This window comes from Onychomys torridus, chromosome 6, assembly GCF_903995425.1.
Source record: "Onychomys torridus chromosome 6, mOncTor1.1, whole genome shotgun sequence".
Classification (NCBI taxonomy): Eukaryota; Metazoa; Chordata; class Mammalia; order Rodentia; family Cricetidae; genus Onychomys; species Onychomys torridus.
Genome location: NC_050448.1, coordinates 32,517,788 through 32,535,390, shown reverse-complemented (window position 1 = coordinate 32,535,390; position 17,603 = coordinate 32,517,788). Strand labels below are relative to the sequence as shown.

Here is a 17,603-nt window from a genome sequence, read left to right as displayed (position 1 = left end):
GACTTCATGATTGTGATGGCTATGGGATGCCCCAAAGATAGTGTTGTGCAGCCTTTCTCCCTGACATCTGGCTCGCATGTTCTTTCTGCCCTCTCTTCCCCAATGTCACTGTGTCTTAGAGGGGTGGTATGGATGTCCTGTTTAAGGCTGAGCACTCACTTATCACTTATTCTTAGAACCTTGAGCAACTCCAAGTCTCTGCACTCATTCCAGTTTCCTGCAAAGAGAAACTTCAATTATCAAGGCCGACAGCAGCTTTTGTCTATGGGTAGAAACATAATTATTTAGAAAGCAGTTTGGTACCACGTCAAATTAGCAAAACCATAATAGAAAACTCCACCCCCAACTCCCACATCTATAATCTTGGTTGCTGACCGGAACTATAGAGTAAAACTCTATGTTGTTTGTTTCTGCTCTTTTGGAGGACCATAATATTTTCACTCACCTGGTATGTGTTATATGATCTCATTGTGGTTCTGAGTCCATTTTCTTGTCATCCAATTTTGTTGAATATCGTTCAATTGTTTAGAAATAACTTATTCATATTTGCTCATTTAAAATACTGAATTTTTAAAATGATTCACCTGCAATAGTTGTAAATGTACTCTGTATGGAAGGAATCTGTCAAACACGTAGTTTTTCCCAATCTTTGCCTCATCCTCTCATTTTCTTTATGTTGGTTTATGAAGATGAGAAAAACTATTTTGATTTTTTGGTTTCAAAATAAGTATGTGGGGTTGGGGATTTAACTCAGTGGTAGAGTGCTTGCCTAGCAAGCACAAGGCCCTGGATTCGGTCATCAGCTCCGGAGGAAAAAAGAAAAGAAAAGAAGTATGTATATCTAATACTTTTGTGGGTCAGAGTGAACAAGATACTGGGGTGAACCCCTAGGGTGGTGGGTGTTAAGATTTGGGAGTGCAGAGTGTGCATCCAGGCAAGTACTGGACCACTGACATAACAACTCCCAGCGCAATGTGTGAAATTCTTCTTTTTTGTTAGGTTTATTTTGCTTATTATTATTATATTGTTGCGCATGTGGGTGCAGGCATGCGTTTGCCATAGCATGCATGTAGAAGCCTGGGGACAACTTTTAGGAGCTGATTTTCTCTTGTGGCTTCTGGGGATCAAACTCCAATTGCCAGGCTTGTGTGATCACTGCTTTACCTGCTGGGCTGTCTCACGGGAGCACAGTGAAGAAACTGCCAAGACGGATTCTCCACTAGGGGAAGGTTTTTATTGTGGGTAAGAGAGAAGATATCCAGAGGCATCTTGAAGAGTCCAGAGCAGAGAGAAAAAGAAACAAACTGAGCATGCGAAGTGGGGTGTGGAAAGATCACATGATTTATAAGGAGGATGAGTAGCTGGGGTGGGGGGAAGGGCCAGTGAACCGATGTGGACTTTGACATGCATAACACTATTCAGGATAAGTTGATAAATGTGTGTGGGCTACAGAAAACAGTTCCATGCACACACAGTAAGAACGTTCAATTTCTAAATATGTGTATGTAATTTTAAAACTGAATGGATTTTTTCCCCCTAAAATGAAGCCAAGATAAAGTTTATTCAGAGAGGAACATTTTATTAAAGTGTAAGAGAAAAACCCTGGGGCAGGCAAGCTGTAAATCTCAGCAGCCGCCTGGAGGAGGGAAGCAGGAAAGCATGCTGTTTGAGTTAAGTCAGCATGGGGGTCAGCTGAATGGAGGATCAGCATCCCTTTTTTAAAGCTATGTCACAATAACTAACGCTTAATTTAGAATGCATCCATTATATGGTATGCAACTTTTGCCCCTGAAGAGCTGCTTCTGTTATAGAGACATTGATAAAGCTAAACCTTTCTCTTGAGTCAAGGCTTACTGCTGGAGGCCACTGTAGGGGACAGCTGTACTGCTCAAGTGGCCGACCTCCACAGGTGAGGGTAGAGTGACCTGTGCTGGCACAGGAGTCCAGAAGACACACAGTACCCCGTGGACAGTGGGAAGGCAGCATGTGACACACCACTTGCGATGGACCATCTTGCAGTCCTCGGTCATGTTGGAACACTGTCTCTCTTCCCATAACATACATAACAGTCTTGAAACTCTCCTAAGAATCTGTCATGATTGAACTGAAAACGAGCTAAAGGTTTCCAAGAATCTAAGCTAAAAGTAGACACTTACCTTTCATGTACTCTGTGCCCATAAGACCTTAGACAAAAATAATTAGATTAACGGGACTGCCCACCATGGTAGACAGGCTTTATTTAAGAAAATTAGCAAATCTGATAAGTGAATTAATGCACGATGACTTGGTGAGCTATTGATCAAAGAGAATTTATTCACAGAGCTTTTCAAATACAAACAAAATAGTACTTTTTTCCCTTTACAAAATGAATATTGAAATAATTGTGGTATAGCATGGTAGAATAATGAATAAAAGAAAACAAGATCCAATAATTGGAGAAAGACTTCTCTTCACTCTCATATCTGCAACTGAATTCTCTATGATGGACAAAGCTGCCCGATTGCTTCACAAGGATATTATGGCAGAAGCTACTCATATCACTACTGTGTGTCTTTGAATAACATTGAAATACAAAGGCTTTCCCCTAAAGATCTGAATAAACACTGAAGACACGCTGCAGGCATAAAGCATTTATGCAGGATATCAAAAATACTGATAGAGTGAGTGGTTTATTGGTCCACGGACTAGGCTTAATGTATGGTTTTATAACGTGATGATACTGTACTGATGTATATTTAAAAAAATCAGGAGCAATAATGCACAGCTGACCGCCTGTGCAGTGGTGTGATGACTGATGTGTGTGTGTGCATATGATGTGTGCATATGTATATGCTGTGCGCGTATGTGCTTTCAGGCTCAGTCCTCATCTACAGGGAATGTTTGCAGGGTACTTCTCCTGCTTCCTAAGATAATACTGTTTCTACTAGCCCTTTTGACTCCCCTAGTCCTCATCTTTTGGAAGGAGAACAAAATGAGACCCTCATTTGCATATATAGTTTGCTGTGTGTGTGTGTGTGTGATATACATTAACGATACTCTGTGGAATAGAAACATCCAATGTCCTGCAGTGTTTTTAGCCTTTGGTCCATTGTCCTCCATTGTCCCATATTTTCCATGCTTTCAACAACTTCCCCACCACCCTCCCTTCCTACAGAATGTTCCAGATTCAATCGAATTTCATTACATTAGCATTGTACTGGGTCTGAACCACTGTTCCACCTTGTGAAAGTAGCTGATGCTTTGGCCCCTTCGGTCCCCGTGGTCCATCCTCTCCTCTGATTCTCCAGGTGGCCTTGTCTCAGTAGGGGTAGTGCTTCTGCTTCTTGCCTGAGAAGCAAGCCAGCCATGTGCACAGCAGCATGGCAGCTGCAGCCCCAGCCCCAGTGCAGTAGTAGGCCCAGCCGATTTCACACTTGCCTGAGGACAGAGCAGAGAGAGAAAAGCAGACAAGGATGAACGTGGCTTGGAGGAGGCTTGGTTCTGTCTTCCAGTGTTGCACTTTGGGTACCCACTAACAACATGGTGTCCTCTCTCACAGAGAACGAAGAGTGGGAGAATGGTTGTGTGCATTTCCCCAGGTCCCTCAGTCTGTATCCCATGTCAGCTAGGAGGACAGAAGACTGTTTGTTCCCTTCAACATATGTCCACATGTAGCTGAAAGTTTTCCTGTACCCACCCGGCTCCCTTGTCCTCACGGTCCCACAGCCATTCAGACCCAAGTAAACACACAGAGGCTTATGTTAATTAAAACTGCTTGGCCATTAGCTCAAGCTTACTACTGACTAGCTCTTGCTTTCATATTTAAACTCAGCCCATTTCTGTTCATCTATATGTTGTCATGTGTTCCACGGCTTTACTTGTGTGCCATTACATCCTGCTCCCTGGATAGCGGGATGGCGTTTCCTGACTCAGCCTTCTACTTCCCAGAATTCTCCTTGTCTGTTTATCCTGCCTTTACTTCCTGCCTGGCTACTGGTCAATCAGCATTTTATTTATCAACCAATCTGAACAACACATTCACAGCATACAGAGCATCCCATAGCATCCACACCCAGGATTGCAACAAAAGAAGCATGGCAATCACAAGGATGAGAGGTGATGTCGTCTGTTCTGACCTGCAAGCCAGTCTTGCATGCATATTAAGTCATAACAGGACAAAATACAGGTACAGTCCTCCTGAGGAGGGGACCCATTTGAAGGACAGCACTGCAGTGGACACTGACACATATGGAATGTGTCAAATGGCCCGCACTCTGTGGTCTAAACTGGAGAACAAGACTTCAAGATGGTCCTGGAGCCAAAACTCACTTACAATGCAAAGTCTATTTAAACAAGAACACTATGTCCAGGGTCCAAACAGGTCCTAACTGCCCAGGGTAATGACACACTGGAAACTCTGAAAGTTTTGATTTCTTTCCCATGTGCCCACTGGATTGATTCTTCTAACTGTCCTGGGAGGTAGGATGTTGGTGACAAGGAGATTTAGTGACCTTGGCAGTATCCTTCAAGCTCATGCAATTATTCAGAAACAGAGGCATGGTTCAAAGCAGTGTAACAATGAGACATCTTTCATTCTAAATGGCCTATCTGGGTCGGGGGAGTGGGTCTCTATGCTCATGACCTTTGGTGAGTGGGTCATTTGTAAAACAGTCTCAGTCTGTAGCCCAGACTGTCACTCAACTCACAGCCTTTCTATTTCAGTCTCCATGGTGCTGGGCTTAGGGGCACGAGTTGCCATGTCTGGCTACCTTGTTTTGTAGTGGCATCTGAGTTACTCTTTTTGTATGCACAGCACACGAGCCCTCTGTCTCTTGCATTGGTCATTGTCCTTTCTGCTCTTAAGTCTAGTTATTCCTATTTAGAGCCCACTTTTCATTTCTGCATTTTTTGGGGGGTGTGAAGTGATGGGGATGGGCTTCAGAGCCTTGCGCATGCTGGACAAGTAGTCTGCCACTGAGCTGCATATCCACAATGCTAACCTTCTTTTCTCAGTTTTATCATCTTCCAATAGCAACCAGTTTCCTCCTCCTTTTTATTCTTGCTTTCATATTATGTTAGACACCAACACACTTGGATCTAACAGGGATTGTACATACCAACCACAGAGAAAACCATGTCCTTTTTTCCAAATGTCATCATTTTTGCTTTGTTCATTTGTAAAATAATGATAATGATGATGATGATGATGATGATGGTACCAAAAAATACAAAGACTGTTAGATTATCAGGACACCCAAACTATCTTAAGTAGACATTTTCAGTTGGGTGTCTAACTTGCCCTGTGTACAGACTGTGGGTAGAGGTATGGTAATGAACAAAGGCAAACCCTACTTCTGGAAACTTCCATTCTAGAGAGAGACTGAATTTGTAAGCATGGAAAGTGCTAGGGTGGAAACAAAGACAGAGGCGGCATCCAGAACAGTGCAGCACATTGGAGAGCTTGCACACCATAGAAGCAGTCTAGGGCGTGACCGTGCACACAGATGACAAGCCACACTATTTAGTCCCCATCTCCACTGCCATCCTTGATTTCCCCCTTCTCCATGCAGTGATGACAGGAAACAGTGCCATATGTTTATTACTTTTGCACAAAAAAAAATCACACATTCATTCTTCATGAGAATAAATACTAATATATTTGATCATCAGAAGAACACAATACAGTGGTTACCTAGATACCACTCAGGCGGGACACTGAGGTCAAGAAAAGCTGGATACAGCTGGGCAGTGGTGGCTCACGCCTTTAATCCCAGCACTTAGGAGGCAGAGGCAGCTGGATCTCTGTGAATTTGAGGCCACCCTGGGCTACAAAGTGAGTTCCAGAACAGGCTCCAAAGCTACACAGAGAAACCCTGTCTCGAAAAAAACAAAAGAAAAAGTGTTGGATGACACAGCGGTTCACCATGTGCCTCTGTATGTACACGTACTGCCCATTCTACATGGCTGAGGCGCCCAGCCTTGTCTGCCAGCATGCTTTCCTGACTCCTAGTCCCCACTACATGACCAACAGTAAAACATTTGTCACTTTAAAAAAATCAAGTCATTCTTATTTAAAATCCTCGAATTCTCCAAACTTGGTCACCTTGCTATGGCCGCCTTGTGCTTTGTCCTCTGATTACCCTGGGTGGCTTTTTCTACAGCACTTTGGGCTTGGGGTGCTACACACACTCCTCCCTCCACCCCAAAATTCTATTTCCAGATTCTCAGGCAACTAGATCCTTCTCAAATGCTACCTCTTAGATCAGATCCTTCACCACCTCCTCTGCCTGTTTCCTCCACAGCACTTTCCATGGCTTGCAAACAGTGTGTGTGTGTGTGTGTGTGTGTGTGTACACCCGATTAAGTCTCTGTCCAGAACAGAAAGTTGGAAGTTTCAAGACATGAGGATGGTCTTTATTCCCTCCTGCACTTCTGCCCACAATGCTGGACCCCTCACAGGCACTCAGAAAATCACCGCTGAATGAGGAGCAAGGTGTACAGAAATCAGAAATGAAGGAAGCCAGGCAGCCGGGCTCCAGAAAAGAGTGAGTCTAGGATTTAAGAGTAACTCTAGTCCAGTCTTGGCACTGAACTTTTAAGGGAAGTTTTCCAATCCCAGCATGCATCACTGCCTTCCACAGGCTGTGCCCCTTTCCACAGGATAATAGATTCAAAAGGATTACACTTCCAGCTTGGAGCGGGTCCCTAGACACAGTGACCTCCCTCAGTACTGGTCAACTGGATAAGTGTTTTTCAAGGGTGACAGAATCCCTTCTTCATGACCACATTTGCTGACAGCCACAGGCTCTGTGTCTTGGGAACCATCGTCACTGTGAATTATTCATTAGCCATATTAAATAAATCTAGGAGGGCAAATTAACAGGCAGCTAAGAGTAGCCAGTGGTTTAGAACCTTTCAAAGAGTCAGCGAAATGTGTGTTCTCTTTGCCTTCCATGTTATGAGCCCTGTGTGGAACAATCTATCGCTCATTATTAACAGATATTGACCTATACACAGCTCTATGACCTAATGCGGAAGGAAGGGTATATTAATTATTGGACACATTCTCAAGAAAGAGGAGCTGTCCTGGATAATTACTTGAGAATGTACATGTCGCTGTAGCTGCATCTATTAAAGATGATACGAGGAGCTACAGAGGGGGCTGGCTATCACAGAACCAAGGGGAGAGGGCCACCACCCTAGTTGTTTCCTGCAGAGGAGTCAGTAAGTTTCAAGTGCAGCAGCCCTGAACTGGTGGGGGGCTGCAGCTGATGGCATTGTGCTCCACCCAGTCCTCTCATCCCTTTGCTGGCTCTGGGCACTAGTCACAGCTTCTGTTTCTATTTGACCTCTAACAGCGGACACCACAGCTCTCCTCCCTCCCAGGGTCCATGAGAGATTAGAGACAACTTCCCTCCACCCGGATAGCTGTAGTTCCCTCCGGCATGGCTGTAGTCGGTAGGAGACTTAGGACTGGGCCATTGTCAACACTGGTGGCTTCTTACCCCTACCTGGACATATTCCACAGCATAAAGAAGCTTCCAGAGCATCTGAGCGCTCAGGCTGGTCCTTACATCAAATTATCCCCCTTTTTGGTGTTTATGTCTTGATATTTTCCTTCTTTACTTCCTGGTTTCTCCTTGATACGTTTCATGTGCATACACGTATGTTTGTGTGTTTGTGTGTTCATGTGTATTGGTATAGGCATATGCATGTGCACATGGTAGCCTTGATTGTCATTTTTGTTTGTTTTTGGTTTTTTGAGACAGGGTTTCTCTGTAGCTTTGGAGCCTGTCCTGGACTAGCTCTGTAGCCCATGCTGGCCTCGAACTCACAGAGATCCGCCTGCCTCTGCCTCCCTAGTGCTGGGATTATAGGCGTGCGCCACCACCGCCTGGCTTTGCTTGCCATTTTTCAGGAGCTGTCTACCTTGTTGGTTAAGGCAGGTTCTCTCATTTGCCTGGAGTGGGTGAGGCAGATCAGTCAGCAGGTCCCAGGGATCTGCGTGGGTCCACCAGGGCAGGCCCTTCACATGGCTTCCGGTCCCAGGGATCTGTGTGGGTCCACCAGGGCAGGCCCTTCACATGGCTTCCAGTCCTCATGCTTGCACTGTGAGCACTACTGAGTCATCTTCCCAGCCCTGCTTGGCACATTTCCTTGAATATAAATTTTCATCTAAAGGTCTGCCCTGATGAACTAGATGCCAGAGAGTCGTGATGAACCAGGCTCTCTCCTCACCTGACTTGATCAGCAAGCCTGTGCGATGTCGCCAGTGTCCTGTCACTCACCATGCACCCACTCACATCCAGCCATCTCTGAAAGACTAAGGAGAGAGGACAGAAAGAGATGGTGGGGGTGGGGAGAGTGCAGTATCTTTCTCACACTATCACCTGCATTACCACCTTCCTGGGGCGAACCCCATTCTTTGTTTTGGCCTGTGTGTATACTTGTAACTTCCCATTGCTGTGTATTAAAACATATGGTCAACCCAGGAGACCAGATGGATGAATGCTGAGTGGACACTAAATAAAGGTTCTCAAAATGTTTGAGGACGAAAGAAAATATGTCCCCTGACTAACCACATACCATTCAAGTTTTGTGATTAAAATTCAGCCATTGGTTAAGAGCCAATAGCAGTAACTTAGATTTAGTTTGCTTTAAAAGAAACATATCTCATCATGTCAGACACAAAGAACTCCATTTACTAACTCACAAAATCCCATCAAACTATCCTCAGATACACACATATGTACACATACAAACACATGCATGTATTTGTGAATACCATATGGACACATGTTTGCACATAGGCATATGAATGTATATGTTCTTACATACATTTTGAGAAACAAAAGATAGCCCAGATCAGCCTGGTAAGAATAAGGACTTGAGCACATCTGAAGAAATGCTAACTGGTCAATGCCTTATTCTATTTGTGTGTGTGTGTGTGTGTGTGTGTGTGTGTGTGTGTGTGTGTGTGTGTAGTGCTGAGGAGGCCAGAAAGGGTGCTGCCCAGGAACTAGAGTTACAGGCAGTTGTGAGCTGCAAGCACTCTTAACCATGGAACCGATTCTCCAGCCCCAGCTGGGGTTCTATACCGACCCCCCCATCATGCTCTGTTCTCTCTGCTCTCCCTTCCTTTCTTCATGTTTCTGCCCTTTTTTCTTTCATCAGTTCATTCATTGATCCGACCGATATTTATTCATTGACGACTGTTTCAAGTTGGGTGCTGTGGACTGGGTTGATTAAGATGAAAACCACCTCTGCTTTCAGAGGAGTGGTTGCCTAGTCAAGATGTACCGGTGACTGCGATAGGCGCTTTGAAAAACACCCCAGGATGCTGAGACAGCGAATCTGGAGAGACCTCCAGGGTGTAGCCAGTGAGCTGAAGGACTGAACAGCTTAATTCGGAAGTGACACTGAGGCAGAGCCCCAGCCGATGAGGTAGGGCACATGAAGCACAGATGTGGGAGGCCAAGAAAAGTATTTGGATGAAGGAGGTTGCCACAGAGAACTGAGGAGAGAGTTAGGGCTTGCAAACACATTGCTCAGCAGGAGGTATGGGTACCATTGGAATGCACTGCCAGGGATGAGGGATGCTTCCCAGTTTGAGAGCTCCACTCTCAGAGAGCTCTCCTCTGAATTTTGACTTGTGCCAGGAGATAGACATACTAGATATTCTACATTCACAAATAACCCTGATTCTCCAATGATCTTTTTGAAACTATTCAGGAGCTGGAAATGTGTCCCTACCTGGTCTCCTGAAGCCTGCTTTTTGTTGAGTGTTCACATCAGTTATATTGCTTTAGAATGTGCCTCGTGTAACAAATATGCCAGCCCACCAAAGTGGCCTCAAAAGTATACAAAGGTGCATATACATACACACATGCAGCCACAAATCCACATACATATGCAAACATGCATATCCCTTCAGAGAAGCAAGAAACAGTCCAGACCAGCATGAGGTGGCAAGACTTAGGCCAATCTAGGAGATTGAGTCACTGGCTTCCTTGGGAGTCCTCAGTTCTTGATCCTTTCTCATGCTAACAAACTAGATATGAGAGGGATTTTGTTGTTGATGTTTCCTCATGAAAAGATGAGTGTAAAGGGAATGCTCAGAGCTATGGGATTGCATCCGCTGCCCATAGACTTGACAATAAAGACAGATCTCTTCAAAGGAAAAGGAAAGGAGAATCTACTCTGGACATGATTGCCTGCCTAGACCCCAATACTCTATACTAGAAACACAGAAATCGACACCGTGTTTTACAGAAGAAAATATGTCTTCCGGGATACATTCGGCCATTAGCAAAGAGGAGGTCTGTAAATTCCTATGTTTTAAATAGCAAGATATGCTATGAGTTATAATGGAACTAAATTAAACCAGGAAATAGGGGGCCTTCTCTCTTGGCCTCTCCCTCCCCATGTCAGGGCAATAAATGCTTGTTGGTAGAATGCAAACAGAAAGCATTTTACCAGAGGGCAAGTTTGGTCTGTGATCTTTCAGGAAATTAGAGAGGCAAATCTGTTTAAATTTCCCCTTTTGCTCTGTGTGATGCTTCATCAAACAGGACTCCAAGCCTGCCTGCTTGGCAAATTGCTGCTTTCAACAATGGGGAATACTATTCTTGACAGATAAAATAGAGGTTAATGGGACAGAAAGCGCACCACCGCCACCTGCCAAGTCCACAGACAAAGGCTCCCTGGCTGCATTCCAGGGCAGCTCCAGTGGGGGGGACGGGGTGAGGTGAGGTGTGGCTGCCTTTGAAGGGTGATTCAATTTAGTTTTATTGTGCAGCTTTTGGAAGTAATAAGAGACAAGGGAAGGAAGAAAAGGATCCAGGACCAGATTCAACGCCCTGGACTTGCCATGATCAGCTCATCCTTGACCTTGTAATAGAAGCTCCACCCTTTCATTAATTAGTTCAGCTCATGTTCCATACTCCAGATGTGATTGCATTGGCCTGTTTCTTTCTTCCTTCCTGTATTCTGGTGCTTGATACAATGCCTGGACCCCCGGAGGCAATCGATACCCACTTGTGCCAGGAATGGGTATCAGACACCATGCCAGGGCTGCAAAGAGAAATTCAACATTTCTAATTGTGTAATAGCTATCAGCAGAAGATTGCCAGCCAGGGGCTAAGTGGGGAGGGGCCCTTCATTGACTTGTTTTTATCCAAGATATTTTTAGGAAATAGAGATGCAAATCCATGTGTACTTCCTCAACACGACTCACCTCTCAGAAGATAACTAGTTCCCAGCAAGGAGGAGCAACTTGCCCCATATCTCTAGTAACTGTCAAACTTGATCATGAACTTGGGTTAAATTAACCATAGAACTTTCTCTTGTGCCCAGATATTGTATAAGGAAGGTCTAGGCCAAGTCTACTTTTCTTGTGAGAGGTAGCTATTTTATTGGAACTTGTGTGCCAGAGGGAAAAATGTCACCTTTTCCTCTTACCCCTTGATTTTTCCCAGTCTTTTTAGAAGATTCTCCTTGTCCTCTTTGACTGCTTCTAGTTATATGAAGGATCTGCATTTTAAAGATTTAGTCAGTCACACCACACTGGGTACTCTCTTGGCAACCCAATGTAGTGAGGTGCCATTCTAGCTTTTCTTGGGGAGACATCAGCAAGTATCTCTTCACTCCAAGTGCAGCATGAATGACAGACCTCATCCAAGTCTAGTTGGAGAGCCAACAAGTTTAATTGGGCTTATTTACAGGAGCATGGGTGAGGGATTATAGGATCACAAGCAATCCCCCAAAAGTCCCACCGTAGCATGGGTGACCTCCTGAGATCAGTACAGACTGTGCCTCTTCCTTCAGTTACTCTCCCATCTCCAAGGACCACCACGTGAACCCAAGAATGGAAGAACCCACTATAGAAGCCACAGCTATGGAAAAGATCTGCCAAGTAGATTGATCAGTGCTTCACACTAGCAGAGCGCTGACATTTGTGGAGGGTTGGAATGTTGCATGAACATTATCTTGAGCTATCTTTAGCCCCCTCAACAGTGATTCACTGTCAACCTCAATCCTTGTGAAGATCTGTTGCACAAATCCTAAATGGTCTTAGAAGAAAAACCTAGAGCCAGATATTGGAGCAAATGCTGAAAGATCAGAGAGACAAACCACAGCCACTTCTCATGTCTCCAACTCCTCAGCCAATCCTATCTCCATGAATGCTCAGACTGAATGCCTTTGAGTCCTCAGCTGAAAGGGCTCTAGTTCCTGTCTCCTCACATCTTCTATGCCTTTCTGCACCCAGTCATTTCACTTCCTGTCTCAACCTTCCTAGTGCTGGGATTGATGGCGTGTGTGCTTCCTAAATACTGGGGTTAAAGATGTGTGCCACCACTGCCTGGTTCTGTTTCTCTCCTAGACTGGATCAATCTCATGTAGCCCAGTGTGCAGATCTCTGCCTCCTGAGTGCTAGGATTAAAGCACTGCCTGACCTTTGTGTTTAATATAGTGGCTGGCTCTGTTCTCTGCTCTTCAGGCAAATTTTATTAGAGTACAACAAAATATCACCACAACAATATACTGAAACATTGCATTAGAAACCACAAGCTTTCAACCAACCCAAAAGCAAGAAACGTGATCAGACAGTATCTGAGGCCTGTGGCAGAGACTGCTCTGCTTCCCTGTATGTCCTCCAAGTATTTGAAACTTTCTTTTTTTTTCCTGTAATTAACAACTTCAGAAAATGGTTACCAGGTTGGAGTATGGTATTTGATTTGAGTTAACCTGAATCTTGGTTTCTAGGACATGGCCACTCAGACAGCTCCAGAATAAAATCTCCTTTATTCCCTTCAGGGTGGGAGCTGTGTCTCTGCATTAAGGTGCCCTGCAGCTGGGGCAGGATTACACACAGCTAGAAGGCACATGGGCACAGGTGGCAGGAATCTCAGAGGAGGGTCGGATGGTCTTTCTCATGCCCTCCTTCTATGAAGGACTGTCAGCATGGCCCTGCCTTGCTTGGGAGTCTTTAGTAATAGCAGCAGTTCTGGGTTAAGACAGTGATGCTGTGTGATACTCAAGAATAATACTCCACAGTAGCAGGCCAGGTCTAAAGTAAACTAACATTTCTTGCATGAAAATCTAGCACTCGACATGCTCCAAACTCATTGCTTTTAGCCCATTCTGACTCTGATCCCTATTTGACGAAGGTCACAAGGAGTGTCCCAATTCCATACTAGGGATGCCACCTGCTATGGGCACTCAGCTGTACAGCTGCAACCACCAGACTATCACAGGGCTCACAAGTCCAGCAGGCTTTGTTAGACACAGAACAAACCAGAAAAACTTAGGTCACCTTTGTCCCTGCACGACCTGTCATTGGGCACCATTTGCTTAATTTTGTGTCCCCCATATACATTACTGCTAGTGAAAGGTTTGGTCAACAGGGTGGCACCGTGGAGGGCATGGGTTCTCGTGGGAGGTCTTTAGGTTATCAGAGTCCACAGAAGGGGACAAGGTGGCCGGTTGCTTGCTCTATGTTCTGGTTTAAGGTGGGATTAGTCTGTACTGTACATGCTCTCTTTAAACCAGCAGGGTCACCCAGTCTTGAACTTCCAAAGCTGTGGATTACATAAATCTTTTTTTCTCTTTTTGTATAATGTTGTTGTACTCATGAAAATTTGACTGACATGCGGTAGACTCTCCATCTTGCACCCTTGCTATGCCGTCTCGTGCTCTGCAGTAGGAACACAGACTCCATGGCATCTTTGCTACTTTCTCTTTCTTCACAGTGTCACTGCTGACCACCCAGCACGCCTTGTCACAAATGCCCAAGTCAGGATTTAAGAAGGTGACTAGTTTCAAAGCACAATAACTTTTCACTGTGGCATTTTGAACGTTAGCATACTAATGTATAAAAGTAAATTTGGGTAGAGAAGAAGCAGGCATGTTTGACCTTATTCTTTTTGCTGTACAAAGAACAAAGGCAAGAAAGCTAAGGATCAATGGAGAGAGGGAAAAAAATTCTATAGACTTAAATTATCACAGAAAGACAGTTCTCTCTCCCCTTGAGTAAAGTCCTTCATACAGCTTCATAATGAAAAAAATTTTTAAAGGTATGTTAAGACAAAGGACCAAAAGGATATGTCTGTTGTCTATAGAATAAATTTAAAATCAAAATTAAGCAAATTTCAGTAAGAAAGTGAGCTATAGATGCATATATACACACACATATACACAAAAATGGGGGGTATGCTTGCAAGTCTGTAGAAAAAGAAACTAATAAATAACATGGCTGGGGGGATGGTTCAATCAGTAAAGTGCCTGCCACACAAATACCAGACCTGAGTTCAGCTCCCCAGGACAAATATGAAGTCAGAGTAAAGCACTCTGTGACTCTAAACCTGGGGTTATAAACAGAGTGGGGGAGTGTAGACAGGCAGATAAGTTGGGCTCACTGCCCAGCCAGTCTAGCCAAATCTAGCTCTAGGTTCAGGGAGAAACCCTTCTCCCCAAATAAGTGGAGAGTTATTGAAGAAGATACCTGATATCAATCAATTATCTCTGTCTCTGTCTCTCTCTCTCTAACACACACACACACACACACACACACACACACACACACGAATGGTATGCAAAATGGAAAACTGATACAATGACCACTTCCTCTCCAAAGTGCAGGGTCAAATCCAAGGACTTGTGTTGTATCTGCTACTCAAATACTGCCTACTGATCCTTTTTATTCTGAAAATTTCTGAATCAAAAGATCGATCTTTCCTTATATTCCACTTGCAAGTGAGGCTCTGTAGGAGAGTGACCATAGTGGGCAGCTCTGCAGTCCAGGCATTGTGACTGCATCCTGTCTGAAGGAGCCACAGCTAACCAAGCCAACTGAGCACACTACAAATAACCACAGCCAACCAACTACAAATTAACTGACTTAAGTTTAAGAAGACATCCTAGCCTTCGTTTGGTAAACTGGTTTTGAAGTGACAGGTAAATTAGACCTGTGTGCAGGCTCTCAGTGTCCAGGTAGGAGGGAACAGAGTGCCAATCCAGACTCCTGGGAGGAGCCACATCGTGTGCAGGGCAGCCCTCGGGGGCACAGGTGGCCCATTCTGCTCAACAAATGCCTCCAGTCTGGCAGGATGAAGTAGGTCTATACTCTGCGTGGGAAACAACACTTTCATAGAAAGGAGTTTTTCTAGCTGATATATTTGAAAGACAAGGAGCCTTTGAGTCCCACAGAGAATGACTATAGGGCTTTTATGTACAACCAAAGTGGGCCCCAGGCGGTGATGGCAAACGCTTCAGGCAAGACAGGAAGGCAGGAGGGATGAGGGTGGGTGTTGTGAAGGTATTGAACATGAACACAAGAGAGCTGCCTTCAAATTCAAGACTTGCTCAGAACCAGGGCACCTTTCCTCTGTTTTTGCGACCTTCGTCTTCTCACACTTCTGCCACTGAGTGAGTGTGTCACAGGGTCACAGACTTCAGCACTAGAGAGGTTTTTTAAAAAAGGACGGCACAGGTCAAGATTGGCAATGTTATTCTGAAAAGGGTCAGACTGTAAATATTTTAGTTCAAATGCAATCACAGATACCAAATATGCCAGTGAGCATCGCTGCCTGCCCATAAAAATCTAATTCACAGAAACACACAGAGCAGAGTTGGCCGTAGCTTGCCAGCCCTGGATCTAGGACACCTACTGGGTTTATACACAAGGAGAGTTGTCCAGGACACTGGTGACTTCCCCAGATCTCTCAGAAGTGTTCTCCTCAGCATGTCACTAGTGTGCTGGGTTTGCTTATGATACATAATGTCCTGATTCCCAAACTCAAGCAGGCTAGTGTCACCACGGATCACAGCCCAACATTTAATCTTGACTATTTACTATAAATTACATGTGATCTGAAAAGACCTGCTGTACCAGTTACTGCTTCTCTTGTCTATGACAAGCTACCAGGCAGAGGCAACTCATTTGGGTGTCTGGTTCTGGAGCTTTCAGTCCATTGGGTAGGGAAGGTGTGGCTGAGCAGTTCCTTGGCACACTGAGCCTATGGCAGAGCCCCAGAGGCCAGAAGGAAGGTGAGAAAGCTAAACTAGAACCATGGTGGGGCTGAACTTTCAAAGGCCTGCCTTTAGCAACCTATCCATGTCAGCTGGCCAGGCCCCCTCCTAAAAGTCTCTTAACCTCTCAAAACAGCACACAGTCTAAGAACGATGTATTCTGACACACGAGCATGTGGGGAGACACTTAACAGAACCATAACAGTTCCTGCCTTTATTAAAAAAAAGATTTTTATTTCATATGTGCATCACATGTATGTGATGACTACTGAGGCCAGAAGAGGACATTGGTTCCCTGGAACTGGAGTTGCAGATGGCTATGAGCCTCCATGTAGGTACTGAGAACTGAACCTGGGTCCTCTGCAAGAGCAGTAGGTTTTTCTTAACCACTGAACCACCTTTTCAGTCCTGGATGCCTTCATTCTTTAATTTCACATGCTCAAAGCAAATACATACAAAGTATGTATTGTATGGGAAAAATAAGCCAGCATCCTGTTTCCTCATCAAACTAGGATATCTGGACACAACATCAGGCCTTGGTATCTACTGATTTTTGAAACACAGATTTGAATGAGCTGAAAATCAAGGTACTCTTCTCCTGCAATGTGGTGTCTACAATGAATGAAGTTGTGTACACATCTTTCCTGGTCCTCATTCTCCCCAGAGTACTAGCACAAGCCATCTGGAGATGAAATAAAATATACAGGAAACTATAGGGAGGCTATATGAAAAGAATACACTATTTTCAATAAGGAACTTGACATTCTTTGAGAATGGTGTCTGCAAGGGGTCCTGGAGTCATTCCCCTTGGAATGCTAAAGATGACTGTGTGTCATGTCAACATAAACGACTCATAGGCTTATGTGGTGTTTTGAAAGAAAATGATCCCCAAAGGGAATGGCACTCTTAGGAGCTGTGGTCTTGTTGGAGGAAGTGTGCCACTGTGGAAGTGGGCTTTGAGGTCTAATATATGCTCAAGACACTGTCCAATGTCAGACCACTTCCTGTTGCCTGTGAGTCAAGATGTCAGAACTCTCAGCTCCTTTCATAGTACCACGCCTGCCTACATGATGCCTCGCTTCCCACTGTGATGATAATGGACTAAACCTCTGAAAAGCAAATGAGCCACGGCAATGAAATGTTTTCCTTTATAGGAGTTGTATTGGTCATGGTGTTTCTTCACAGCAATAGAAGCCCTAACTAAGACAGCTTACTTACAGAGTAACAGGTGGGTGCTGGTGATGGGCAGGAGTGTGGGTGGTCTTAAAGGAGCCACACTGGAAGGTCTGCACCCAGCATTAGACACTAGCTCTTCCTTCTTAGCAAAGTGAATAAGAATTCCTAGGAAAAAGCTGTTTCTGCAAAAACATTGACTCACTAATTAGAACTGTAGTGGTATGGAAAGGTTGGAATGTTGCAGCACCAGAAGCTAATTACTTATCCTGGGCTAGCTTTAGCCCCTGACTAGTCATTCCTGGTCTAAATCTGTGTTGGAACTAGCATCCATTGACTAACAGACAAAACCCTTTGGAATCTACTAACTTAGCAGACGAGTAACTTGCACCAACCCCAAAGCCAAGAATGTCATCAGAGAA

General features: G+C 44.6%; 1 protein-coding gene across 1 annotated transcript in view; it reads right to left on the bottom strand.

Annotated features, from left to right (window-relative positions):
• Positions 1 to 2,288: 2,288 nt before the first annotated feature.
• Lhfpl6 (LHFPL tetraspan subfamily member 6) overlaps positions 2,289 to 17,603 on the bottom strand; it is a 202,841-nt gene continuing 187,526 nt past the window's right edge. The window contains exon 4 of the mRNA XM_036191592.1: positions 2,289 to 3,417. Within this exon, the coding sequence (XP_036047485.1) occupies positions 3,299 to 3,417 (119 nt within the window). The 3' untranslated portion in view covers positions 2,289 to 3,298. The remainder of the gene's footprint in view (positions 3,418 to 17,603) is intronic.